Here is a 27472-nt window from a genome sequence, read left to right on the forward strand (position 1 = left end):
CCAGTCAGGCCGGTGGAGGGGTGAGTCCAGCTGTAGGAGCGGGGTGCGGGGGGCTCGGGAGGCAAAAGCAGGAAGGCAGAGGGAAGCTTGGATCACAGGAGTCCCTCTGTGCTGGTGCATGGCCCACGTCCTCTGAACGAAAGGGACGAGCTCCTTCAGTGGTTCCGTGGGCCCTTTGCAAAGCTCGTGGAAACGCCGGCTCCTCCCCAGCATTCGTTACCAATGCGAAGCACTAGCCCTTTGCTTGGGGCATTCTAGACCCCCCAGGTGCCCAGGCTGGGAGCTCTGGACCCGGTGGGAGTCCTGGCTGTGGAATCCAGATGGGACCTGCCACTGCAGCCGGGTGGTAGGCACATTTAGCCAGGGAAGGACCAGGCGGGAGAGGAAGAGCTTCTGAGAGTCAGTCGATGCTGGCTGCAGAGGGAGAGGCCTGGCGGCTGGCGAGCCCAGTGTGGCAGGGGTCTGTCTGCCTGTCTTCTCCCTGGGGACATTGCTTCACAACAGACTTTCCTCATCAGCTTTGCCAGGGCCCGTCAGGCCAATAGCATGGCCTGATGCCTCTCCTACCCTTTGCCCACTTCAAAACAAAACAAACAGCAGCACCACCATCCACGCTGTGGCGTAGATATTGCTCCAGGTATTTGATGGGCAGAATTCACTTAATCAGCACAGCAGCTCTGTGAGGCAGTAGAGACTATTATTAGCTCCATTTTACAGATCAGGAAACAGAGAGAGGGGAAATCACCTGCCCCAGGTGCAAGTTGAGGAGCTGGTGCTTGAGCGCAGACCCCGGCTCTGGGAGCAGTGAGCTGCCCTGCTGGGTGCGGGGGGACACTCGCCCATCAGTCCTTCAGTGAGTTGGAAGGAGCCTTGTCTCACTTCAAAAGGGGATTAAAAAACTCTGCCCTCTGCAGCCTCACTTCAAGGACACATAGGAAATTTGAAAGGAAAATAGGAAGTCTCCAGAAAAGGGTCTTGTCCCCAGAAGGGAGTCCCGATTCTTGGCCGCTCACTGCATAGCTGGGCTGGTGGGGGCCTTGCAGGCTGGAGCCTGTGCTCATTTTCAAGACTTTTCACCACAAGTGGAAGCCTTGGCTTTCATGTGAAAAACACCGAGTGTTTCACTGTTGATCCAAATAGTTTAAACATGCTGTGAGTTCGACCAGAACACATCTTGGGCTGCCAGCTACAACCTCTGAGTCCAAGGATGCCAAGAATAGAGCCCAGGAAAGGGCAGGGAGGAAGCCTGGGTCCTGGCGTGGAGGTGGAGGCTGGAGCTGCCACCTCAGGCTGGACGGGCACCATGGGCATGGGCAGAGGCGGTTCCCACTGAGTGGGGCCCAGAAGGAAATCAGATGCAGTCCCTGCTCTGAGCTGCGGAGAGAGGGAGAGATGGGAGCTCTCACGTGCCCTGGGCCACATGCCGGGGCCAGGAGCCTTTCATCCCTCGCCTGCTCTGCCCCTCCCACCACACTGGCAGGGGGATCGGGTGGGGGGTACTGTACATCCTGTTTTTCCTACTTTGCAGCTGACTCAGTTGACGTATCGGGCAGCTGAGTGATTTGCCTGTGAAGTGCTGTCGGCTGTTGGTGAGCGTCAAGGCCAGGATGGTGTCCCTGGGCCTCGACCCCACCCCTGTTTTCCTCCCGCTACACTTGCCTTGCGCCTGTCTCTTCTGCCCTAAGGTAGAGGCTGTGGGTGAGATTTGCAAAAAAGGAAAAGAAAAGGAGTCAGCATGTGGGAAGGAGACCTGTGTGTTTCAGAGCAGAGCTGGGGACTCGTGGCCAGGGTGTGGGAGAGGTCGGGCTGCTGGGTGGAGCAAACATACATGCAGGGCCTGGGTACATATCAGGGTTCCAGGTCAACGGCACATGACTGTTTTAGGATGAAGAGCAGTCCCATGGGACAACTTACACCAAAACATGGTTGTTTTGTTTGTTCACTGGTTTTTTGATATGGAGTCTTGCTGTCGCCCAGGCTGGAGTGCAGTGGCGAGATCTCGGCTCACTGCAACCTCTGTCTCCAGATTCAAGGGATTCTCCTGCCACAGCCTCCCTAGTAGCTGGGACTACAGGCACGCGCCACCATGCCCGGCTATTTTTATATATATATATAAAATTTTTTTTTTTTTTTGAAGATGGGGTTTCACTATATTGGTCAGGCTGGTCTTGAATTCCTGACCTCAGGTGATCCGCCCGCCTTGGCCTCCAAAGTGCTTGGATTACAGGCGTGAGCCACCACGCCCGGCCTGATTTTTGTATTTTTAGTAGAGATGGGGTTTCACCATGTTGCCCAGGCTGGTCTCGAACTCCTGACCTCATGATCCGCCCACCTCGGTCTCCCAGAGTGCTGGATTACAGGCGTGAGTCACTGTGCCCAGCCAGTTTGTTGTTTATCTGAAGCTTACATTTACCTGGAGGATCCTAGCAACCCCGGGGAGAGAGAATTTGGGCAAGGGGTGCAGAGGGTTGGGCAAATGAATCCCCGCTTTAGGATTCTGGAAACCTAGAAGACAGGCAAAAATCAGGATCAGTGACAGCAGACTGCCGGGCCACTCCACCGTCCACCACGGGCTTGCACACACGGCCCCGGGAGGCCACTGTGTTCTGGCACCCACTCATTGTTGGATGAAACCAGCAGCAGGGCTCCCAGAGAGGGCACGGTGGGTGCCGCCAGCCAGGGAGGGAAGTTCTGGGAGTCCCGCTGGCTGCCGGTTTATCCACTGCCTCGGAATCACAACCCCATCCAATACCAGCCACAGCGTGGTTCCCTTTTTCTTTCCCACGTGGGCTGGTCTTGCTCGATGCTTTTCTGTTATTGTTAGATTGCTCTGAAAGCTCATGTAGCACTGGCCCTTTCCGAGGCTAAGGGACAGGTGTGGCCTAGCTCTGTTGTCGGGTGAGCGGGGCGGGGGTGGGGAGTGTTGTGGGAGGCTGAGGATGGCAGAGTGTTCCTGAGAGAGCCCTTGAAGGAAAGTAGATTTTTTTTTTGAGACGGAGTCTCGCTCTGTCAGGTTGGAGTGCAGTGGTGTGATCTTGGCTCACTGCCACCTCCGCCTCCTAGGTTCAAGCGATTCTTCTGCCTCAGCCTCCTGAGTAGCTGGGTCTACAGGCTCCCACACCACGCCTGGCTAATATTTGCATTTTTAGTAGAGACGGTGTTTCACCATGTTGGCCAGGCTGGTCTCTATCTTCTGACCTCAGGTGATCCACCCGCCTCGGCCTCCCAAAGTGTTGGGATTACAGGCAAGAGCCACCTCACCCAGGCAGGTATTTATCATTAGGGAAATGCAAACCAAAGCCACCTGATTACAATTTTTTTTTTTTTTTTTGAGGTAGGGTCTTTCTCTGTCTTCCAGGCTGGGGTTCAGTCGTGCGTGATCTTGGCTCACTGCAGCCTCGACCTTCTGAGCTCAGGCAATCCTCTGGCTAATTTAATTTTTTTTAGAGAGAGACAGGATCTCAACTATGTCTCCCAGGCTGGTCTTAAGCTCCTGAGCTCATGCTCCCAAAGGGTTGGGATTATAGGTGTGAGCCACCGCGCCCAGTGTCCCCTACCCTGAAGGCTGTAACTGTTGGAAAATAACAGGCATTGGGGAGGATGTGGAGAAACTGGAATCTTCATGTGTTGCTAGTGGGGCTGGAAAATGGGGCAGCCACTGTGGAAAACAGTTTTGCAGCTCTTCAATAAATGAAAATAGTTTACCCTACGACCCAGCAATTCCACTCCTAGGTGTATACCTAAGAGCAATGGAAACTCACGTCCACAAAACACTTGGGCACGGGTGTTCCTAGCAAGTGCCAGAGTGCTGCTTGGCTTTGCCTGTGGCCACTGCGGACAGTGCTGCTACAGCAACGCAGGTGTCCAGCAGCTGCTGATCAAGGGGACAAAATCTTTACATACTGGAGTCTCATTCAGCCGTTAAGAGGGAATTACACGCTGTGGCATGGACGAACTTTGAGAACGTTACATGAAGTCAAAGCAGCCAGACACAAAAGACCATGCAGCGTGTGATTCCATTTATATGAAATGTCCAGAACAGGCGAATCCATAGAGACAGAAAGCAGTGAGTGGTGGCCAGGGCCGGGCGAGGGGAATGGGGAGGGGCTGCCAGTGGGGGCGGGGCTTCTACTGCGGTGGTGGTGAAATGTTCTGGCGATGGTTGCCCAACTAGAAACTACTTTGAGTTTTATCTTGAAACTGGAAAGAAACAAAACAGAGCAGGCGGTGGTCCTGGGCCCGCGGTGCTCTCTGCAGGCTGCTTCTCTTCTGCCCCCACCCCCACCCCACACATTCCCAGCCAGGTCACTGCAGCCCCAGCCCACCCTCCCCTGAAGCGCTCATTTCTTCTTCCCTTTGAGCTTCCTGAAGTCAGCAGCGGCCACCTGCTGAGAGCTGGACTAGGGCCTGCTTACCTTCTGGGAGAATTCGTAGCAGTGCCAACAGCTGATTGAGGGGACTGCCCAGAGCTACCTCCCTCACCTCTCCTTCCTGTAAACTTTGGTGTCCCCCCACCTGCCTCCCCCCGCCCCAGCCTGCCACTGCCAAGGAGCTCTGAGGACAGGGTCCAGGTCTGGCTAGAGGACTCACTGGGGAGCCACTTCCTGGGAGTCGGTGGCCTTGGGGCAAATGATCGCCAATCACTCTTCTGCTGCAACTGCTGGGAAAGACAGGTCCCTTTGGGAAGTGGAGCAGGCAGCAGTCACGGCTGGGGCTGGGGTGGAGACAGGTGGCGCATGGCACCTCCGCTGGGAGCAGGCCCCTGAGACCCTTCCTGTGCACACAGGCGCCTGTTCTGGCCCGCAGGCAGCTTGCTCACGTGACTGGAGCCCAGCCCCGGCTCTAGGCTGCACGCTTGTCTTTTGCATCCTCCTTGCCCCACCCTCCCTTCTTTCCTCTCAGTCCTCAGTGTCCTGGGCCAGGCCCTGGCAGTGACCAGCTCGGGACTGTGGAGACAGCAGAGAGGCAGGAAGAGCTCCCTTCTCTCCACTGTTGGTGGCCAGATGTTGAGATTCCAGATGTGATTAGTTTGAAAAAACAAAGTAAAAGGATTCTGAGGGTAAAAGTCACTGTTGAAAGTCTGTGCCGTGGGAGGAGCACTCGGGCAGAGGGAGGAGGGTGAGGGGTTTTCTTTTCTTCGCTTTGTCCCCATGATGGACACTTTGTGAGGCCCCAGCGGGAATCTGGGCCTGTGCTCGTGAAGGCCTGCCGTCCTGGGCTCCTCTGGCAGTTCTGCTGGGGCTACTGCAGGGCACTGGGCAGCTCCGGGCAGGACCTGAGGTCAGAGCCCATGTGACTGCCCAGGGATCGGTCTTCTCAGCCAGACATCTCTTTCTGCCTCTTGGTGGGTTCATGGCTGTGTCTGGTTGAATGGTTGTTTCCAGAAGGACCTTGTCTGTCCAGATGAACTGAGTAAGTATGAAAATCCCTCTGGAACTTGCTCTAGGGCAGATCATTCTTGGCTGAGGTGCACCTGGCGGTTGCTTCCGTGTAATTCTCCTTCCTTGGGAATGCAGAGAGCGGCATGCGCTCCCCACCTCTGCCCTGGAGTCTCCCCGGCAAACATCTCTCTCTTGTTCTCTGCCCACGGTTTAGGTTGCACGATGGGAACACAAGACCCGCAAGCTGAGCAGGGCCTTCGGGTCCCCCTACCTGGCCTGCTACTCCCTGAGCATCACCATCCTGCTCCTGAACGTCCTGCGCTCACACTGGTAAGCACGGCCCTCTCTCTGGGGAGCCCAACCCCTGGGCTAGCGGGAGGGCTGCTGCTGGTGGTCCCTCGTCCCTCACCATGCGGGAGCCTCAAGTCTGAGCACACAGGGGTCCGCTCTCAAAGCCACCTGGCACAGTGAGCCAACTTACCCCTCCCGGCCATTTAAACTCCAGCCAACCGAGGAGCTCCAGTGACCTCAGGAACGGGGGGATGTGATGGGGGACAAGGGACAATGCCTGGATGGTCCCAAGGTCACATCCCGACCTCTGCTGTGCAGCCAAAGCCATTTTAGGAGTCCCCTACAGGAAGTGCATGGTCAGAAGGCAGATGCTGGGTTGGGAGCCCTCAGGGTTCAGGCCTGATCGTCTCTCCAGGTTAGGCTTGAAAGCTTCTTTGAGGCTGGGCTCGGTGGCTTACACCTGTAATCCTAGCACTTTGGGAGGCCGAGGTGGGCGGATCACCTGAGGTCAGAAGTTTGAGACCACCCTGGCCAACATGGTGAAACCCTGTCTGTACTAAAAATACAAAAATTAGCTGGGCATGGTGGTGTGTGCCTGTATTCCCAGCTCCCTGGGAGGCTGAGGCAGGAGAATTACTTGAACCTGGCAAGCGGAGGTTGCAGTGAGCTGAGATTGCACCACTGCACTCCAGGCTGGGCAACAGGGCGAGACTCCATCTCAAATTTAAAAAAAAAAAAAAAAAAAAAGCTTCCTTGCCCATCTCTGGAGTTGGGGCAGGCATCTTCTTGCCGTCAAATGACGGTCAGAACAGAGGAGCTGGAAGTAGATGATGAGGCACAGCCCACTGCACTTGGGAGGAAATTTGTCTGCCCAGACACCAGGCTGGACACAGCCCTCCTGCGTGGAATGTGATGGCCGCAGGCGACCTGGGGATGCGGGCTGTGCCGGGCAGCTGGCCTCATCTCGGCCTCTGGTCTCACCTCCCACGGTGCCCTGAGAATCATTGCACATGGCCGCTCGTGGACTAAACGTGGACCACATGGTTCCTGAAAAATGAGAAACTAACTGCGCCAGTTTTGGCTTGTTGGGACAGACCAGAAAGCCGGTGTGTGACTGGCCACACCCCACATGGAGCACTCACTGGGGCCGAGGCTCAGCTCCGCTCCTTTGGACAGGGCACGTGCAGCCTTGCTCTCCTTGTTGCCCTTGGCCCCATCTGCCCCGGACCAGCCTGGCCTGCAGGCACTGGGTGCATACAGGAAGGGGCCAGCAGATGCTCCATGCCAGCATGTGTGGAGCTGGGGCAGGCCTAGCTGGTGGCCAGGCCCCTCACATACTCACTGAGGGTGGCCCAGGCCTTCCCCCTCCGTGGCCAGGCACCCTTGCTGCCTTCCCATCATCATCGTGCGCTTGGCCTTCCGGTGGATGAGCAGCGTGGTCAGGGTCCCACTGAGCTCAGCCATCTGCACTGGATCCCTGGCTCCCGGCCTTTGCTTCTTGGCCCTTTGTCTGTAGGCCTGGATGGGTATCCCAGGGTTGTGGTCCTCAGAGGGGTGGGTCCCCTAGCACCTGCCCTGAGTTGAATGATATGAAGAGGCTTCCCCAGAGAGGCCTTTTCACCTCTCGGAGGGCAAGGAGCTTGGCCCGTGTCCCCGCCTCAGGGCTGTGGGTCTGCATAGCCTGCGTGCCGACAAGCTCCTTGGCTCTCCGGCCCCGGGGTGTACGTTCATATTCGTAGACTTCGGGTAGAGAAGAGTCCCATTGTGCAGATGGAGGAAGCGAGGCTTGGCAAGAAGCAATGGTTGGCCTGAGGCTTTACAGCTCAGGAAGCCCAGACAAGCAAGGGTGGGAGAACAGGCAGCCTCCAGCTCTGTGATGGCTTGGGGAGAAAAGACTCCATTCATTTAGGCCAGAGGAATCTGTCGGGCACTGGCACCACCCAGGCTGGGTTCATGGGCATGAGATGTCAGGGGACGGGAGATGGGCCTCTCTCCCACCCCTGCTGTCTCTTGGGCCACTGGCAGAGTGTCCCTCCTTACCTGGGATGGGGCTCTGGCTGCATCGGCAGGACCGTGGGGGCCTGTGCCTTCCAGACCCCAGGCATCCGCACTCCCCTCCAGCCGGGAGGGAGGGGGCTGGCACTGGTGGACTGAACTGCTTGGAGCTCGGAGCCCCCCACAGGAACAGCGAGGCAGAGGACAGGCAGAGGGCTGGAGAGGGTTGAGACTCAGCCCAGGGCTGGCACGCTGAGCTATTCCACCCCCACCCCCACTCCGCAGAGCATGCCGGGGCCACTATCAGGGCCACACAAAGCAGGAGGAGTGGGATGGAGCCCACAGCCCTCACGGCTCCAGGGACAGCTAGGCCAGGCCAGGTGACTACCCAGAAATACTGGCCAGTGCCACAAGGCAGCTGCCTCGACCAAGCCCCTCCTGCCAGCCGTGCCCCTGGGAGTTGCTCTGAGCCTTTGCTGAGTTCTCACTTCCTGCCAAATCCCATCTTGTGCTAGAAACCCCGAGGCTTCCTTGAGCCCTTCCCATCACCTCCCTGCTGGTCCAGCAGCCCAGCCTGTGATCTACCTGACCCTGGAGGTCCGCCCCTGTCATCTACCCCTTTTCAAGGCAGAGAGTAGAGGGCAGTGGCAGGGGCCATCCTCCCTCTTCCAGGCCCCAGCCCGGCGCTGTGCATACCTAGGAGACCGGAGGACAGGCCCACCCATAGCCCAGCTCCAGGCGTGTAGACAGCAGCAAAGCACTGTCTGGTTTATTCTGGGAACCCAAGCCCTGGGCGTCCTCCTGGGGTAGCTGGAGGAAGTCAGTTTCTTACAGATGGTGGCTCCCAGCTTTCCCTCTGCTCCCGTGTGACGGCACAGCCAGGCTGAGAAGCTGCATCCTGGCCTCGCTGTGTGGCCGTCAATCAGGAATCTTCCTCGACTTGGCGGTGCTCCCAGGCTGGGCTAGGAGGCACCTGGAGGGGCAGGGTGGTACCTGGAAGGTGGTCTGGGTGGGTGGGGTGTAGGCAGGGTCCTGGCTAAAGAAATGTGACCGAGGCCAGGAGGAGTGAGCCGGCTCTTCAGATGGCTGGGTGGGGCCTGTGGGTCCTCGGAGAGGGCAGCCCCCACTCACAGGCTGGGCAGCAGGGGCAGGGCAGGTGGGGACACACCTCAGTGCTCTGTGCACTAGAGGCCATGGGGCAGGTGCGACCCTGTGGGATTCTGGACTTACCCCAGAGCCCATCTCCCCAAGGGAAGTCTGTTTTCAGAAACTCCCTGATGGTTCTGAGGCCAGGCTCTCGGGCACTGTGGCCCTGGAGGAGGCTGGCACACGTGGCCCTCTGTCCCGGTGGCCACATGTCCTGATCACTGCTGCATCCCAGTGCCTGGCCGGACCTACTCCAGGTCAAGTGACTGCATGAAGGAGGGAGGGCAAGGAGCCGATGGGACAGTTTGCTTCCAACGGAGAGATGGAGGGCTGGACGTGTGCAGCGTCCCATGGCAGAAAAAAGCGACTCCTCCTGTCTTGGCAGAACAGGCCAGGATTTTTAAAGAGCAAAATTGTAAAGAGTCTGCGGACTGGGAAGCAAAGCGTACTAGTTTCCTTCTGCTGTGTAACAAATTCCCACAAACTTAGCGGCTCAAACTACACAAACTTATTACATGACAGTTTCCGTGGCCAGGAGGCTGGATGGGGGCGGGGTCTTTGCTCAGGGACCCCCCAGGCTGGAATCCAGGTGCCTGCTGGGTGTGAGCTCACCTGGGGCCGGGTCCTCCATGCTTTCGGGTCTCGGGCAGGACGCAGGTCTTTGAGGCGAAGCTCCTGGCGGCCTCCCCGCCGCTCAGCAGGCAGCTCCGCGGCTTCGGCTTCGGGTCTCTCTGGCTTCTAGACCCTTTGGGAAAGGCCTACCCCAGGCCACCTCCCTTTTGATTAACTCAAGGCCAACTGATTAGGTCCTGAATTCCATTTGTGAAATCCCCTCATCAGAGAGATTCCCGCAGAGCAGGTGCCTGGGGCAGCGGTGGGGGCGGGGTCCATTCCGGCAACGGGACAGTAAGACAGGGTGTAGGGGCAGGGTGTCAGGGCCCAGTTAGGACAGGGAACCCAGTGTAGGCTTTCCTGGGCATAAGGGGGCCCAGCTGCTGTGAAGGGAGGAGGGAGAGGGGCTAAAAGAGTGGGTTCCAGGCACTGGTAGGGCAGGCCAGGCTGGCAGTTGAGGGGCTGCAGCTGGGAAGGCAGGGAGAGGCACCCTACCCATCCCCAAAGCACACCCGGCCAGGAAGTCTGGGAGGAGGGGGAGTGTCAGCCAGGATTCCCAGGTGTGAGGGGCCCTGGGAGACAGTGCTGGCCTTGGCCTGCCCTTGAGGCTTGAGCCTGCCCCACTGTTTACAGGTCATGATGAGGCGGGAGAGCCTACCATCTGTTTCCCTGTTTGTAGAACAAGACAGACTATCCCTCAGCTATTGATGGGTTTTGGAAACACTTTGGAAAGGTGACATGTGATTCAAATGCTCAGAATTAGTGCAGCGTCAAAGCCCTAAATTCAAGTCCCTTGATGATTTCGGGGTTGCATAGATGAACATTTTTTGTTTTAGTAGTTACCTGCTTATTTTAATATGCCTTGGAAAAGAAATGAGCCCTTCAGACAACTCATTTCATGGCTAGCCTGGTTTAGCTGAGACAGAGTGGAAACAGCGAGTTACTCCAAGCCTGGGGTGAAGGACGTGGAGTAGCCGGCACTCAGGCCACACTCGGATATGGACAGTGTTGGGGAGGTGCCCCAGAATGTCCAGAATCAGGGAAGTGTTTCTGGTCGGCAGCAGATAGAAACAGGACAGGCCTGTGCTGGGCGGGGCCCTGTGCCTGTGGCCTGTGGCCTAGAGTGTGGCTCGGGACTGCCGGCTGGGGGCAGAGTGGGGACACTGAGGGCAGCGATGCCCCCTCCCCACCCCAGCGTTTCCGGGATTTTATGGGAGCAGAGTGCAGACAGCCTCAAATCACATTAATGACCGAAGATTCAATCCAGGTCTTAAAAATAGAACCCAAGGCAAATGAATGAGTCTCCCTCTCCCTCCCCCAGTGCGGAATACTTCCAAGGGAAATTGCGTCCTGTTACCTCATTCTGTTAGGGAGCTTGTGGTCACAGAGCTACTCATCCATCCACTAATTTTCCCTGTGGAATGGACGGACTGTGCTTTCCTGGCTTAATGAAGGAGCTAGAACAGTGTCGATCGCCTAATTGGGGTCGTGCAATTCCAGTAAGCCTGGAATCTGGAATCTGGAATGAGTGTATTTGGGTAAAAGGAGCCACCTGATGAGGATGGCAGGCAGGCAGCCCAGCCCAGTTCCTCTGCTGACTGAGTGAATGACCCACAGAGCACTGTGCCGGGAGTCAGCCCAGGCTGTCATCTCAGAGAAGGGAAAGGAAGGGGCCCAGGACTGGGGCCTCAGGCAGGGGAGCAGCTCAGGGGCTGGGTGTCAGGTCTGGGGCTGATCTGGGGCCTCTCCCACCTGCTCCCTGGCCCCAGATCTGCCCTTTATCAGGAATCTGCTTCCAAACAGATCTGATTTTCCTACTGAGCCACGCCCCCAGGTAACCTGGGCCCTGAACGCATGGGGCTTCAGGCTGGGCCCCACCAGAGGGAGGAGGTTCCCTTTTATCTGCTGCCTGCTTGTGTGATGCAGATGAATTCTGGCAGAGGAACCCTGAGCATGGGGTATGGACCCAGACCCTGGCTTAGGTCTCCACAGGAGCGGGTAAGAGCGACAGGGTCTCCCTCCAGAGTGACCCTCCAGCGTCCTCGGGCCCAGCCTCAGCGCCCACCCACTATGGCAGCGCACTGACAGGTCTCCCTGGTTCTGGATTTTCCACAGCAGGCAGAGTGCATTCCCAACCCCGCCGGGCTGAGGCCTCCACCTGGCAGGCTCCTTCAAGCCTTCCTTGCTGCACGCCCTGCCCCAGACTCTAAGGCATGCCGACCTGCTATTTCCTCTTTCTGTAATGCTCTCCCCTGTCTGTTTTCTGGTCCCCACTGCAGTGGCAGCCAAGGAGCCAGATGCCTGCAGAGGAGCCATGCTCCTGAGCAGAGCCGGGACCCTTCCTTTCCCTCCCACTCACCATCTGCAGGCAGGAGAGTGGAGGGTGCCAAGCAGGGGAGGTGTGCCTGGCTCATGGCACCACACTGGGTGTGCGTGTGGCCATCTGACTCCATGGGCAGCCTGTGACCCTGAGCCAATCCCAGAGGCTCGGCCTGGAGCTGCAGGGTAACCCTGAGCCCCGGCAGCAGCAGGATCGGGGCAGGGCACTGGTGGGTGGAGAGCTGGGGGTGTGGGCAGCGTGCCCTGACACCCAGATGCCGCTGTTTGACAGGTCAGTGTGCCTGCCTCTGCCGCTGGGTCCTGGTGGCTTTGTCCACAGACCTTTCTCCCTTTCTCCCCGGCTCCTTCTCTGCTCTGGGGGATGGGGGGAGGAGGGAGGAGCAGCTGCTTCTTCTCTCCAGTGGATGAATGTGTGCTGGGGTGGGGGGTGGGGTACTCAAGGAAGGAGGGGCAGCTTCTGTTCCCCAAGAGCTCCCAGTCTAGCTGGAGGAAGGAGTTCCAGGGAAACTTCGAAGCATAAAGACTTGTCTGGAAGTCCTTAGTTCAGCATAAGGAGTTTCACAACAATCTGAATTTACCAGTGGATGGAATGAGTGGATAAATATGGGAATTCGATCTGCTTGAAAGCCTGGCAAACAAAGATACTTCATGGCAGATGGACGGATGGTTCCATCCACTGATGGATGTATAGATGGACAGATGGATGGATGTGTGGGTGCACAGAGGATAGACTGACGGATGGAAGGATGGGCGGATGGGTGGATGGCGAGCTGCCCCTGCTGTGAGATGCCGTCTGCAGACTGGGTGTCAGGCGTTGCCCTGCGTGAGGCAGCAGAGCTCCATGTCGCTTCTGTGTTGTGATTATGGCGAGCATGGGAAGTGCACATTGGGTCACACGTATCTGTGCTCCCACACACACCCTTTCCTGTGAAAGTGCCTCTCACCTGGCACCCAGGGCTCCCTTCCCAGCAGCGCCCACTCCCTTGTGATGACCAAAAGGGGGTGACTATGACAGCAGCTGGTCTAGAGGCTCTGGTCCTCCAGTTGGCGCCAGTGGACTGAAGGCCTGGTGCATCACCGCATGCCCAGCCCCTGTGCCCTGCCTGCACCAGGCCTGCAGTCCACTGGCGCCAACTGGAGGACCTGAGCCTCTAGACCCGCTGCTGTCATAGTCACCCCCTGTTGGTCATCCCACTGCTTTTTTTTTCTTTGAGACTGAGTCTCGCTCTATTGCCCAGGTTGGAGCACAGTGGTGGGATCTCGGCTCACTGCAACCTCTGCCTCCCGGGTTCAAGCGATTCTCCTGCCCCAGCCTCCTGAGTAGCTGGGATTCCAGGCACCTGCCATCATGCCCAGCTAATTTTTGTATTTTTAGTAGAGGTGGGGTTTCACCATGTTGGCCAGGCTGGTCTCAAACTCCTGACCTCAAGTGATCTGCCCACCTTGGCCTCCCAAAGTGTTGGGATTACAGGCGTGAGCCACTGCACCTGGCCCCCACTACCATTTAATAAGGCCTTCGGTGTTTTGGCCCCAAAGGAAGCCTAGTGGGGGAGTTCCGGTGTGGAAGAGGATATCAATGGCCCCCAACATGCCTCTAAATGCAAGTCAACCCACCCAGGATATGGTCAGGCCTGCAGGGGCTGTGGAAGCGGAATCCACAGCACAGAGCGCGCTCCAGGCCTTGGGGCACTGAGTCTGTTGGGGAATGGGACACCAAGAGCTGCCCTGCAGCCTGGCACCTGTGACTTTCTCAGCCTCACTTTCCTTCATGGTGTGAGCTGCTCATGGGGCAGGATGAGCACTGGCAGGTGGTGGCCTTTGGGCTGTGCCCAGCCTGCTCATGTGCAGGTCTAAAGTGGAGTTCATGAATTGTCTATTTCTAAAAATTAGGATATTTCACATACCAGTCAGGATTTCTGGCTTCTCTTGAAAAAATTAAAAAATCTGGCAATCCTGGGCCCCTCCCTGCTCCCGTCCCCTCCCTCCCAGGTGGACCAGGCCCTAGCTGCTGTCTGCTCCACTGACTCTGGTGCCTACCTGGCCTAGCAGCCCTGGGCTGGCTACTCTCTGAGGGTCCCTGGGGAGGGGGCGAGAAGGTGAGTTCGGCCTCCTCCTGGGCCGTGACATCGTCCCTGGCCTGACATCCTCCCTCTCTGTCCCATGCCCGCAGCTTCACGCAGGCCATGCTGAGCCAGCCCAAGATGGGGAGCCTGGACACCCCCGCGGCCCGCTGCCTGGGCCTCGCGCTCCTGGGAGTGGGCGTCGTGCTCGTGCTCTCCAGCTTCTTTGCACTGGGGTTCACTGGAACCTTCCTAGGTGAGAGGCTGGGGTGACCCTGCGCAGGCCCGCAGGAGTCCCAGGGAGGAGCAGGGTGAGGTGGCTGCCACCCTGCTGTCTGTGACATCGGTGGGAGTACTGGGGACCCCACTCCATCGGGGCATCCTCCCTCCTCCACGGTTAGCTCGGGAGGCTGGGCTCCAGCAGCTCCTCTTAGCCCAGGGTGCTGAGTGGCTGCCTCCTGGGAGTCAAGACAGCTCTTTCTCTTCTCTCCAGCTAATGAGGATGCACTAAATGCCCGTTCTGCGGCCCAGGCCGGTGCCGGACTCCTTGAGTCCAGCTCTGGCCCCAGCTCCCCCTTGCCGAAGGCCTTCGGGCCCCGTGGCACCGAAGGCTAAGGTGCTGGTGGTGAGTCGGCCACCTCCACGGCATCTCCGGCTCTGCCTTGGGCAGCTCCCGGCACGCGTGGCTCTCAGGCCAGGCAGGATTGCGGTTTGTGCCGTGTTTGGCAGCATGCAGGGCTGGAATAGGTCTGGGAGGGGTGAGGGGTGGAGGGACCTTATCCTTTCCCCGTTCCCCTCTGCCTGTGGCTGAGGTGCTTTCAGGCTGTGAGCCCAGTGCTGGCCTGGCCAGACGCCCACCGACCCTCATGATGACAGCAACTTCCAGCTCCTCAGAAGCTGGGAAAGAAAAGCAGTCATGGGAAAGCTGGGGGGCAGGGGTGGGGGACAAGAGGGGGCCTTCAGAACCGGGAAGGAGAGAAGGAGGCAGCCCTGTCCAAAGGGAACCCCTCCCAGTGAGCAGGGAGTTGGCCCAGCTGGCCACGGTGCCCCCGGTCCCCCGGGGTGGGGAGGCCCACGTCTTCCTCTCCATCAGCCCTGGCCTGTGCTGGAGCTCGGCAGGTCACTCGGCTTCAGTGGCCTTGTGGCCTCGTGGGACCAGCAGTGGCCTAAGGACCTCCCAGGCCTGCCTGCCATCCTCATCCCTAGATGCCGGCTGCAGCTTCTTGGGCCCAGCCCTGAGGGCACCGTGGGCTGTCACAGGCGCTTGAAGCTCTCCAGGAGCCTGCGCTCGGCAGCAGGGTCCCCCGAGGGAGGACGTGGCGTCTGTGGGTGCAGCATTCTGGATTGCCCATGGCCAGGCCTCAGTGGGACTGTGGGGGTCACCTCCAGGAGGTTCAGTGCTTTCTGCTCAGGCAGGAGCTATAGGGAGTTTGGTCCAGGCAGAGGGCGGCAGCCAGGGGCATCTGGATCTGCCAGGCAGGGGCAGGTATGGGCAGGTAGGGAAGAGGAAAAGGCCTTGGTGCATGGAGAAGGAGGTTGAGGGCAGAGTGGCGGGTGGCTGGAGAGAGGGGGGCAGCTGGACTGGCCACACAGGCGCTGTGGGTCGGGATAGGGCTGGAGGGTGAGCCGAGGCCCCAAAGACCATGCAAGGGGCTGAGGCTCCATCCCCAGAGAGATGGGAGCCATAGGGGCATCCCAGCAAGGAAGAGGTTGGACTGATGGAGCTGGGATCAGAGGTGGGGCTCAGGAGGAGCTGTGGAGGGCGGAGAGAGCCACACGGGGAGGCGGCTCCGAGCTGTGGTCAGGTCCTGTGGGAGGGCAGCGGCAGGGAGCGGCCAGGGCTCCGGTGGGTCTGGGCAGGGAAGGCTACAGGCAGCGCAGGGAGAGCCAGGGTGGCGGGCAGAGCCCCTCGGCAGTGAAGAGCCAGCTGGGGGGTCCCTGGACAGTCAGAGGGAGGGAAGGAGCCCACGAACACCAGTGGCCACAGCCTCCTGGCCGCCCTGCCAGAAGACATGGCCTAGAAACCCCGGGGCCAGCAGCGCGGGATGTCGGCAAAGGTGGTCACTTCCCACTGTGACTCAGCCGGAACTGGGTTTCTGTGCCATCCACCCACACCCTGCTGCCCCACTTCCTGCTTCCCGGGAAGAAAGAACTTTCTAGTGGTCCTGGGCCCTGCCTCGTGTCCCCAGATGGTGACGCAGCTCCTGGACCCTCCTGCCTGTGCTGCCCATTGTCGGGCAGCTGCCCTACTTCCTGCCTCGGATGGAGCTCCATTGTCCTCCTGGAGGAGAGACAAATGAGGGGTTTCTGGGGACAGCAGGCTGGGAGGGACGAAGCCGCACCCTTTATGGAGCGGTTACTCTGTGTCCCGTGGGACTGCCCTGTGTGGGCCTGGGACAGACACTGTGACTGTGATCCCAGTGCCACCTTACAGCTCAGAGCAGCCCTGCCAGGGGACGCCTTGTGGCGGTGTGGCTGACGGGTGCATGGCTGGCCTGTCTGGAACTGGCTGCCCGATAGCCACCCTCTCTCCACTGGGTCTAGCTCCTCTGGGCCCCTGGGCAGGAAAACTATTACCAGGGCTGACCTGCCAGAGTGACGGGAGGCGTGCCATGGCCAGGCCCTGGTGCCAGAGCCACATAGCCTGGGGCGTGGAGCAGAGCAGCCCTTAGCAACCAGCTGAGGCCCCCAGGAGGCAAGGAACTCACCAGATCGAGGAGTAGCAGGAGGTAGGACAGGAGGAGGAAGGTAAAGAGGCAACAGGAGCAGAGGGAGAAGGGCCCGGGGAGGAACGGACGGAGCTGTGTACGGAGAGCAGGGAAAGGCACTGCAAGGGAGGGAACAGCATGTGCAGAGCCAAGAAGACAGGAAGGCCAGCGTGGCTGGGCCAGGGCATGCGAGAAGAGGAGGAGTGTGGCAGGGTGGCGCCCGCGCCCTCTGCTGTCCACGTGCCTGTTGGGTCCCTCTGACTGCCCACTGTTGAAGCCCTGGAGTCTCCTGGGAGGCAGGGCCCTGTCTCACCTGCGGGTCCGCCACAGCCCGCCCTGGGGCCTCCCTCAGTGATGGCGTGGCCAGGGCTGTCCACAGCCCAGGGACCCTGCCTTGCCTCATCCACAGGTGATTACTTCGGGATCCTCAAGGAGGCGAGAGTGACTGTGTTCCCCTTCAGCGTCCTGGACAACCCCATGTACTGGGGAAGCACAGCCAACTACCTGGGCTGGGCCGTCCTGTGAGTACCTGGTTCGCCGCCCCTTTGCCCTCCTGGCCGCTGTTGAGGCCTCGGGGGCCGGGGCCCCTGCAGAGAGTGAAAGGAAGAGCCTGGGACCAACATCATTTGCGGGGGCCTAGGGCACCCTGGGTCTCCCTTTCTCAGAAGCGTCTTATCTATGGTAACAGAAAGAACGCCCCAGAACAGGGTGGCCGGCTTCCCCAGGAGGGCTGGAGTGCGGAGGCCCCAGGTCACAGCCGCTCAGCTCCGCTCCTGCCGCGCAGAACAGCCGCAGACGCAGGAACACGGATTCACGGGCTCTGCGGCAGCCCAGCTCCACTTACAGACACCGGGGCCTCGATTTCAATTCATTTTCATGTGTCACGAAACATTCTTTTGATCCTTTTGCTTTTAACTGTTTAAAAATGTAACAGGTGTTCTTGGCTAGTAGGCCATAGTTTGCGGGCCCCTGTGCTGGGGCATCAGGGCTGGGACCACCCGGGCCATCTGCTACTCCCCGCAGGAGGGGGCGGCCAGAGCCACCAGAGCCCATCTCACCCACAGCTGACAGAACTCCCTGTGCCCCCATAGCCTCTGCCCATGTGGCAGATACCCCTTCCCACAGAAGGGGCCCCATGCCGAGGGAGGCCTCAGCCAGCTACAGGCACTGACAAGATGAGGGGACGTGCCCCCGGGGCGGTCAGAGAGCCTGCGGTCAAGGTGGGAGCTGCCCTGGGCTTCACACCCAGCCCCCACCCGGGCCCCGCCCCCACCCGGGCCCCGCCCCCACCCGGGCCCCGCCCACCCTGGCAGTTCTAGTTCAGCCATTTTCTTCCATAGAAGGTTTTTTTGGCAGAATGTGTTCCATTGCTTTTATTTAACAGTTGAAAACCACCGGCCTAGAATGCTGCAGGTGCTCCCCAGGACCAGAAGGGCTTCAGGACCCCGAAGGAGTGCCAGGCCAGGGCTCTGGCAGATGCACAAGCCGCCTCCCGAGGCCGTGAGCCACATGGTGTGCTGGGGGTTGGCAGCAATGGCCCAGGAGCTCATCAGAGATGAGCCCTTACCTGGCCAGACACTGACCCAGCAGGGACCCCTGCAGGCCTCCCATGGCCCGTCTGTCTCTCACCTGCCAGGGCCTCAGAGATGGGCCTGCAGGTGTCTGAGCTCCCCGGCATGTAGGACCCTGGCAGGCCCGTGTGGACTGAAGGACCCCAAAGCAGTAAACAGTGAATGTCAGGAGCAAGACTTTCCTCCTGGCTCCCCGCCCTCAGCTCTGGGACTGCAGCAGCTGGGTTGGAGACAGCAGAGGCTAGAAGGAGGGCTATGGGTCTGGCTGGACCCACTCTGCCCCCACCCCACGTCCAGGCCAGGCAGTTCCCAGGGACACCTCCCGCCTGCCTTCTGGCCTGGCCCCTCTGCCTGAACTCAGGCAGTGTGTTTCTGAGGCCCAGACCGTGTGCACCCAGGCTCCCCCGCCATGGAGCACCCCCACTGGGGCCACAGGATGAGCCCAAACTCAAACACATCCCCCCACCCAGGTCGTCCCTGCAGTCTTAGGGTTCCCCTCCTCTGTGTGCGCACACACATGTGTGTTTGCACACACATGTGTGTTTGCACTTACACGCTGTTCCTTTGCCTGGAACCCTCCCACTTATGCCCCTTCCAAACCCCATGTGAGGTGTCCCCTCTTCCAGGAAGCCCTCCCTGACTGTCCCCCCCATACCTCCCCATTGACTTAGTTTCCCCAGCAGTGCCTTGTGCGCCAGAGTGACAATCACCCTTGGGCTTAGGGCTGCCAGGCCAGGGCTCTGGGGGATGCACAAGCCGCCTCCCGAGGCCGTCAGCCACACGGTGTGCTGGGGGATGGCAGCAATGGCCCAGGAGCTCATTAGAGATGAGCCATTACCTGGCCAGACGCTGACCCAGCAGGGACCCCCACAGGCCTCCCATGGCCCATCTGTCTCTCACCTGCCAGGGCCCCAGAGATGGGCCTACAGGTGTCTGAGCTCCCCGCATGTAGGACCCCGGCAGGCCGGTGTGGTGGTGAGCCATTGCCAGGGGACATGGCAGAGGCGGTGGCTGGGCTGTGAGGGGCAGGGGGCCTCCTGCTTCATGTTGTGCAAGAGGGGCTCCTGTCCCCCTCGGTACCCACAGTGGGGTTGCTGCTGGATGCCAGGCCTGGAGCTGGAAACTGGGCTTGGATCTCTGCTGTCCTTATGTCTGCCCTGCCTCCTGCAGCTCCCAGTCAGGCAGACCAGTGTGAGGTCCGGGGGTGAACGGCAGTGGGCAGGGCAGAGGGTCCCTGCAGGGGCCACAGGTGTCCTCCAGCCCTCACCTTGGTCCAGCCCTGCCTGGGGCTCTTCTGATGGTTTGGCTCGGGAGGGGGCAGCTTGGCACAGGCGTAGCCAAGGAGGACACAGCCCCCTGGCCCAGGCCTGCCCATGTCGCCTCTGTGCCAGCAAGGTACCTCCTTCCCTCCCTCCCTCCCTCCCTCCCTCCTCCCTCCTCCCCGGCAGCAGCCCAGTGCCTGCGGGAGCTGTGGGATCAGAGGTAACTATAGAAATAGATTGGGGGACAGCTTGACGGCAGCTATTTCTGGAAACCCAAGGCAGCTGCGCCCGGGCTCTGCACTGCCGTCACTGACGAGCTGCCGCTGCTCACTGGTGTGGTGGGGTCAGGAGCTGGTCACCAGCAGAGAGCCCCCCGCAGTGCTCCGACCAGCCTTGGGCCTACTGTACATTCGGTATGGGGCCTCCCGTCCTCTGGGCTGGGGCGACTAGGGGCCCATGAGTGTGGGACTGCTGTCCCACCACCCAGGAGAGCCCAAGTCGGGCTGGGTGTTGAGGGCTGGGTGGGGTGGCAGCCTAAGCCCCTCCCCTACAGCCAGCTCCTCCCAGGGCGTGGCCATGGGCTGCACCTGTGGCCGGAGGCTGGGGCTCAGGGTGGACCCAAACTGGCTTTGGGGGGCCCTGGACCCATTTCTAGAAAACAGCCTTCATTCCTCAGAGCATGGTTTCTGGGGGCAGGGGAGCACTTGCTGTCCCAGAACCTCCTTCCGAGCTAGAATGAAGTCCTAGCCACTGGGACTCTTCTCCCTGGGGCTGGAGACCCAGAAAGAATGAGCAGATTCCACCCTGGGGGGACCCAGCCAGGCCGGACAGGCAGACAAGGATGGCAAATGGATTAGGACAGAGAACATGGAGACCCTGGTCCTGGCACAAAAGCCAGACTTGGGGCCAGTGGCCGTGGCTCATGCCTGTAATCCCAGCACTTTGGGAGGCCAAGGCGGGTGGATCACGAGGTCAGGAAACTGAGACCATCCTGGCTAACATGGTGAAACTCCTCCGTCTCTACTAAAAATTCAAAAACTTAGCCAGGCGTGGTGGGGGGCCTGTAATCCCAGCTACTCGGGAGGCTGAGGCCGGAGAATTGCTTGAACCCGGAGGCGGAGGTTGCTGTGAGCCGAGATGGCTCTGCTGCCTGGCAACTGAGCAAGACTCGATCTCAAAAAAAAAAAAAAAAAAAAAAAAAAAAAAAAAAAAAAAAAAAGCCAGACTCAGGAAGGGGCAGCGCTGCCTGGGCTCCGTTGGCCCAAGTGGCTCCAGTGTTGGCTGGAGGACCTAGGTCACAGCAAGAAAGGCCAGCCTGGGCAGGTGGGCGGTGGCCCTGGGAGACCCTGGCTCTAGCCAGGCCTAACCTGCCTCCGTCCCTGCAGGCACGCCAGCCCCACGGGCCTGCTGCTGACGGTGCTGGTGGCCCTGACCTACATGGTGGCCCTCCTGTACGAAGAGTGAGTAGGGGCTGTGGCGGGTGGGGGCGTGGCTGCCCGACTGGCCCTGTCTCTCCCTCTAGGACCTCTCCCCGTGGCCAGGGCAGGCTCAGGGCAGGCCGTTGCCAGCCAGACCACTCCAGGGGTCCCAGGTCAGAGCAGCCACGGTGGGGCCTGTGGGACCCAACAGGCAGCCGGACGGTCTCCCCTCCCTTCTGCTCTCTGAATGTTCCAAGCCAGTTTGCCCCGTCGGCTCTGGGGAATGAAGGGGGTTCTGGTCCCCGCTGGACACCCTCAAGCTGGTGGAAGCAGAGCTGTGGTGCAGGCGGTGGGTCACCCCCAGGACCTGTTGACTGCAGCCTCTCCCCTGCTGCAGGCCCTTCACCGCTGAGATCTACCGGCAGAAAGCCTCCGGGGCCCGCAGGAGGAGCTGATCCGGCTGCAGCAGCTTTGCTGGAGGCCTGGCTGGCCCCCTGGCCTGCCCCAAGTGCCAGCCCTGCCAGGGAGAGAATGGCGCCTGCGCGGCTCAGGGCTCGCCCCGGGCGTGGGCTGCCCCAGTGCCTTGGAACCTGCTGCCTTGGGGACCGTGGACGTGCCACCACGTGGCCACTGAGTCCCAACCTTGACACATTCCAACTCACCAATAAAGGCACTGTGACCCCAGCATCTGCTCCAGCCTCTGTCTGTCCACGTGGGGAGGGAGCAGGACTGGGGCCCACGAGCGTCAGGCCCAAAAGCTCCCGGGCCACACGGGCCCCCGCCTTCCTCTCTCCGAAACCTCAGAGCTGAGGGGTGGGCACCTCTCTCCAGGCCTCCAAAGAAGGTACTTAGGAGGCATCAGGGGCTCACCTGCTCATGGCTTCACCCCCAGGAGACTTGGTGTCCTGTGTCACCTGCTCCCACCCCTGCCTCACTCAGCACATCCAAGGCAGCCCCTCTGCTGCCTCTTCCCTTGGGGACCCAGGCCTATGTTAGCCCGAGTGAGGGTGGAGAGGTGTGGCCATGCTGTCCTTGGCCACCCCCATCTAGATGGCAGATGACACCGTCATTCTTAAATGAGTGGCCTTGTGCTGACCGGCAGCTGGACACATGCTGGGCACCCTGTGTCTCCTTATGGGAGTAGGGGTGCAGCGGCTCACCTCGGGGAAGCGGGGCAAAGTGACCAGGAGTGTGGGCTTGGGCGTTGCCACCAGGGCTCCTGAGGTGGAGAAGAGAGACCCTCCCCTCTCCTCCTGGCACCCGTGTGGCCACTTTCTGCCTTTATCCCAGTTCTGCTCCTGGTGGCGGGGTCACCCCTCAGCCCCCAGGACTCTAGGCTCCCTGACTGAGGCAGGTGGGGGACTTCTAAGCTTAGAGAGCTTTGGGGTGATTTTCCTGAGGGTGGGGCCCTCAGCCCGTCAGCTTTGGTCAGCATTACCCCTCAGGGTCTCTCTGTGAGCCCCAAAGGCCAGTCAGGGGTTTCCGGAGGCCGCGTGGGGATCAGGGTTCTACGGGTAGAGACCTCCACCTGTTCCAGCCTCTCGCCTCTTCCACCTGTGACCTCAGGCTGGCCACTGCCCTCCTGTAGCTCGGGGAGTCCTCAGTCAAGCTCAGGGACAGTGGCCGAGGGCTGGCTTTCCGTGGACATGCCGTTACTGTCATGGCCTGAATGGACATTTACAAAGCACCCTGGCTCCAGGATCCCCCTGCTCACCCCGCCAAGGTGGGCTCCCCGGCTGCATTCCTCAGCTCTCTGGGCAAGCCTGGCCCTCTCCTCCGAGGGCTGGAGGGGGCTTCGAGGAGACTCATCCCCCAGCACAGGAGCCCCCAGGCCAGAGCTGTCAGAAGCCATGGGGCTTCCGAGGAGTGGACCTGACCCTTCGATCACACAGCCTCTTGCCCCACTTCCTTGGCCCCCAGGGCACACGGTGGAGGCGGGCTGCCAGCCCTGAACTCCTCTGGCCCCCGCCCCAGCTCCCCTACCCCCGCCCCTGGCCCTGGGCAGGTTCCCTAGCTTCCCGCTCTGCATGTGGAGGTGGGGTGGACGATGGTGCCAGGGCTGCTGAGCCAGGCTGACCCTCCCTGTGTCCTCACTATCTCAGGTGCCCAGCCAATTAGGCCCCGCAGACCAGGCAAGTGGCCCTAAGGGTCTGGGCCACAGAGCCCCTCCACCCCTCAGCTGTGTGGGCTCCTCCTCTCTCCGAGCCTCCCATGTCCCCAGCCATGATGCTCGGCCTGGGATTCGGGCCATGGGCTAGAGGTGCCGGAAAGGCCCAGCCTGAGCACTGCCATGTTCCCGGCAGTTCCCAGCTCCCCACCGCCACTCCCTGCCGGTCCCAGCCCCCACTGGGGGCTTTATTTTTAGGTTCTACTTACTCAGCACCCAGCTGTGTGTGTAGCTGGAGGAAGCCTGGTTCCCTGGCAACCAGCCTGGCTCAGTCCAGTGGGCTCCTCCCCTCGGGGCTCCCACCTCCTGCCCACTCCACCCTCACCCTTGGGCTTCACCCTCATACCACCACCCCCTGCCACATGCAAATGGGGTCAGGACACCCTTTCAACCCCCTGCTGTCCTCGGAAGGAAGTCTTGGCTCATTGCCCCGGGGGCCCAGGAGTTATTCTCTCCCTAGACCCTGTCCCACCGCAGCTTCCTTCTCTCCATCTGGGCTCCTGCGATGTGCTCAGGTCTCAGACGACCTCCGCTTATCCTCCGAGTGCGTCTACCCTCGCCACTCCCTCCACCTGGACAACCCTCCCCTTCCATCCATCCATCCATCCATCCATCCAACGAACAATATTTAGTCCTTCTATGACAGGGGACTCACGCAGCAATGAGCATGGCTTTCATCCCCTGCTCTCGGGGGCATGCCACCTCTCAGGACAGGCCACTGCAGGATGGGGACAGGGAGGGACGTTTTCATCTCATCGCTGCCATGATCGATCTGCGTCCTCAGGCTCCTCGGAATCCTTCTCGCTGGTGAAGTGAGTTTTGAAGTCAGATCTGGGATGGGCAGGTGTCAGGGGGTGAGGTGGTGGGATGGGTGAGGAGACTTCCTGCCCAAGGGAACAGCCTGTGACCCGGCTGCGGTGGGCCGGCCCAGGAGAAGGTCAAGGGACCCAAGCATCCTTTGAAACAAGCAGGCCTGGTGAGGGGCTTGGGCTCCCGAAACAGATGGAGCATGGGGAAAGCGACAGATCCCCCTAGCTGCAGGGTAGAAACAGGGTCTCCTGCCCTGGGTGGGGAGGCCTCTAGAGGGTTGGTCTAGGCAGAGGTGCTGCTGCTGGGCCCTGGACAGAGGCGTGAGGTGGGGACAGGGGACGTGAGAGATGTGTAAGAGGGAGAATGTCCAGGATTTGGGGGTGAATGAGGGAACAAAGGGGTGTGGCCCCCATGGTGGGCAGGTCCAAGGGAGCTGGGAGAGATCCTGAGTTCCTCTGCAGCAGGCGGTGCCTGGAGCCAGTGCCTGTTCACCAGGGGGCGGGGTCCACGTGTCTCAGCTGGAGCGTGCAGTCCTGCCACCCAGCCAGTTTCATGGTTTCATCTCAATTACAATTATAACATCTTTATCGAAATATAATTCACAGCCATACATACAATTCACCCATTCAAAGTGTACAATTCTGTGGGTTTTTGTTTATCCACAGAGTTGTGCAGGTATCACCACAATCATTAGAACATTGTCATCACTCCCCAGAGAGACCCCTGTACCCCGAGCTGTCACCCCACACCTCCTCTCCAGCAGTCATCGCCACCAAGCCACTCTGTCTCTATGGATCTGCCTCTCCCGGATGCTTCATATAAATGCAGTCAAGGCATCTGTCCTTTGGTGTCCGGCTTCTCTCACGCGGCACTGTGTTTTGAGGTCCAACCGTGTAGTCCCGTGCCTCAGCACTCTTCATTTTTACAGTCGCACAATATTCCACTGAGTGGCGTTTATCCATCAGGCAATGGACACTTGGGTTGTTCCTACCTTCAGGCTGCTTCGAAGAAACCTGCTGTAAACACTTGTGGACAGTTTTTGTGTAGACACATTTTCATCGCTTTTGGGCAAATAGCTAGGTGTGGAATTGCTAGGTCATGTGGTAGCTCACGTGTCGGACCTACGCTACGGAACTTCTAGCCTGTTCTTCACAGCATCTGCTTCCTCTTCCATGCCCACCTTGATGATAATTTTTAATTTTTATTTATTTTTGAGACAGCGTTTTACTCTCGTTGCCCAGGCTGGAGAGTAGTGGTGTGATCTTGGCTCACTGGAACCTCCGCCTCCCGGGTTCAAGTGACTCTCCTGCCTCAGGCTCCTGAGTAGCGGGGATTATAGGCACCTGCCACCACACCTCGCTAATTTTTTGTATTGTATTTTTAGTACAGATAGGGTTGCACCATGTTGGCCAGACTGGTCTTGAACTCCTGACCTCAGGTGCTCTGCCAGCCTTGGCCTCCCAAAGTGCTGGGATTACAGGCGTGAGCCACCATGCCCAGCCTGATGTTTCACCTTCTTTCGGCCTCTGAGGGACCTCTTAAGGCTGGCAAGGGCCAGGCTGTGGGAATGTGCTCTACTGGGGTTGAGGGCAGTGCGGGATTCACTTCTTCAAATTCCACTCGCAATACCTGAGCCCACAGTTGGGGAGGAAAGGCACGGGTTGGGGCCGGGCCAGATGGACACTGCACATGCTGACCCTGCAGCCCCCCTCACCCGCCGTGCAAAATGGCCATCATAGTCATGCCTGCTTTGTGTATACAGCAGGTGCTCAGGCAGTGCCTCTCTCATCGCCCACGGAGCTCCTCGAGGTTTTCTCTTTGGCTTCTAGAATCCAGGATCTGTCTCAGGGCCTGAGGGGCATGAGAAGCGTGCAGTCTGACCGACCCTGCCTCTGCTTGCACAGACGCTCAGCCCTCCGCCAGCGCCTCTGCACACACAGCCTTGGAGGACGGCCTGAGTCAGGCAGAAAGCTCCGTGCCTCCTGAACCTTGGATCCTGGGGCAGGGCCGGGAGCCTTGGGCCGAGCTGGGTTCTGCTGGAAGGGTCTGCTCTGCCCAAAACAGCTCATCAGAGTTATGATCTCAGCCTGATGAGGGGAGCCTGTTAGGGGGAACCCAAAGCCAGCTCTATCTGCCCCTTTCCTTCTCTTCCGGAGGTGCAGTGCACCAGGGTCACACAGGACAAAGCACGCCCCAGGGCGTCCTCTGTGCAAGGCACTGGTGATGGGCTCTGGCCGCACAGGCCGGCACGGCAGTTCCTGTCACCCGAAGTGCCCACTTCTGGCCCTTGAGTAGACTCTGTCTCGGGACACCACCACAGGCAAAGCCCTGATGGGCTGCCCAGCGTCCTCCTCTGGCCAGCCCTCAAGAACTTCCTAATTGCTCTCTGCCCTCAGACGAGGCTGTGTGGCTGGCGTTTCCTGCCTGGGGGGTGGGGTCCAGCGGCTCACCCCCAGACCATGTCCGGCATTTGGTCAAAATTTTAAACAGTTCCCCTCCCCTCTGAGCAGGGAAATCTCTGTGCTGCAGATAAATACTATTCACAGACAGGTTCACAGCCTCCTAAACGCTGTTCGTTGTCTCCTGCCCCAAACACACAGAAAACAGAGTTATTTGCTGGAGACAGTGTGGAGCGTGATGGGCCTGGACATCCAGTGCCGGGATGGCTGGCAGGGCCTGGGCGGCGGGAGTGCTGGGAAGCCCGGCTGCACATGCTTCCTCTGTGTGGGCCTCCAGGGTCCAGGGGCAGATGGCTCTGCAGGTTGCGAGCTGTCCCTGCTTGTCTTCCAGCTCCCGGCCCTCCCCAGCCTCTCTGGTTAGCCAGCCTAGGGCAGGGCCTGGCATAAAGTCACACAGGCAAACCCCAGAAGAAGGAAAAGGGACACCTGCGTTAACAAAGAGCTGGATGGCAGAAGCTGCTCGGGGATAAGGCTTCCTTCGTGCAGTTGGGAGTCTGGCCACATGGGGACGTCAGGAGATGCCACCCCACAGGACTGGTGGCTAGGCTGTCCTGGGTGTGGCTGAGAGAGGGCCTGATCACAGCGTGTGCTTCATCCTGGTCCTTTCTGAAATGGTTTGGATTTTTTAAAAACCCAGGAACATTAATTACTTTTGTAATAAAAATAAAGAGATACCCTTTTAAAAGAAAAGAGGAGGGGAGAAACGGGGGCCTTGCTGCTTGTGACAGTGAGGTACCAGAGGCCACCTCTGGGGCATTCAGAATGGGAACCCAGCATCCATAGGGCAGATGGCTGTGCACAGATGGTACCAGGAATCGCTGTGTCTGAAGACTCAGGCGGGGCCAGCCTGGACACTGACCCGAGGAGAGCTGGGCCGTGACCCTTACCCTCAGGCCCTCCGCTCATATCTCATGGACTCTCTTGGAACTACGGTCCCAGGAGGCAATGGCTGTGTGGGGTCCACGTTGGCCATCAGTCACCCCAAGTTACAGCCTGGCTGCCCATGCAGTGCCATTGTGGGTGGCACAGGAAGGCAATGCTCAGTCTGGAGGTGGTTCAGGCCCGTACCTCGACTGAGCCCCCCATGCACGCCCAACTGGCTCCTTTCTGCAGTGAACACCCAGGACCACTGTACACTGCAGCCTGCTACCCAGGGCCGGGGCTTCCTTCTTCCCCCAGTCTCTGGCAGACATACCTCAGATGGGGAGGGAGGGGAGCCTCTGTGGGGGCAGGAAGCAAGAATGGCAAGGCC

At 59.6% G+C, this 27472-nt stretch overlaps 1 protein-coding gene across 6 annotated transcripts in view; it reads left to right on the plus strand.

The window, feature by feature from the left end:
• Nucleotides 1-21468, plus strand: part of PEMT (phosphatidylethanolamine N-methyltransferase) — an 81837-nt gene extending 60369 nt beyond the window's left edge. For all 6 annotated transcript variants that reach the window (XM_017514917.2, XM_017514914.2, XM_017514915.2 and 3 more), the window contains exons 3-7: nt 5596-5711; nt 13936-14081; nt 16943-17054; nt 20752-20826; nt 21182-21468. In XM_017514917.2, coding sequence (XP_017370406.1) covers nt 5596-5711; nt 13936-14081; nt 16943-17054; nt 20752-20826; nt 21182-21239 — 507 coding nt within the window. In that variant the 3' untranslated portion in view covers nt 21240-21468. The remainder of the gene's footprint in view (nt 1-5595; nt 5712-13935; nt 14082-16942; nt 17055-20751; nt 20827-21181) is intronic.
• The last annotated feature ends 6004 nt before the right edge of the window (nt 21469-27472 follow it).

This window comes from Cebus imitator, unplaced genomic scaffold, assembly GCF_001604975.1.
Source record: "Cebus imitator isolate Cc_AM_T3 unplaced genomic scaffold, Cebus_imitator-1.0 Scaffold538, whole genome shotgun sequence".
Taxonomy (NCBI): domain Eukaryota; kingdom Metazoa; phylum Chordata; class Mammalia; order Primates; family Cebidae; genus Cebus; species Cebus imitator.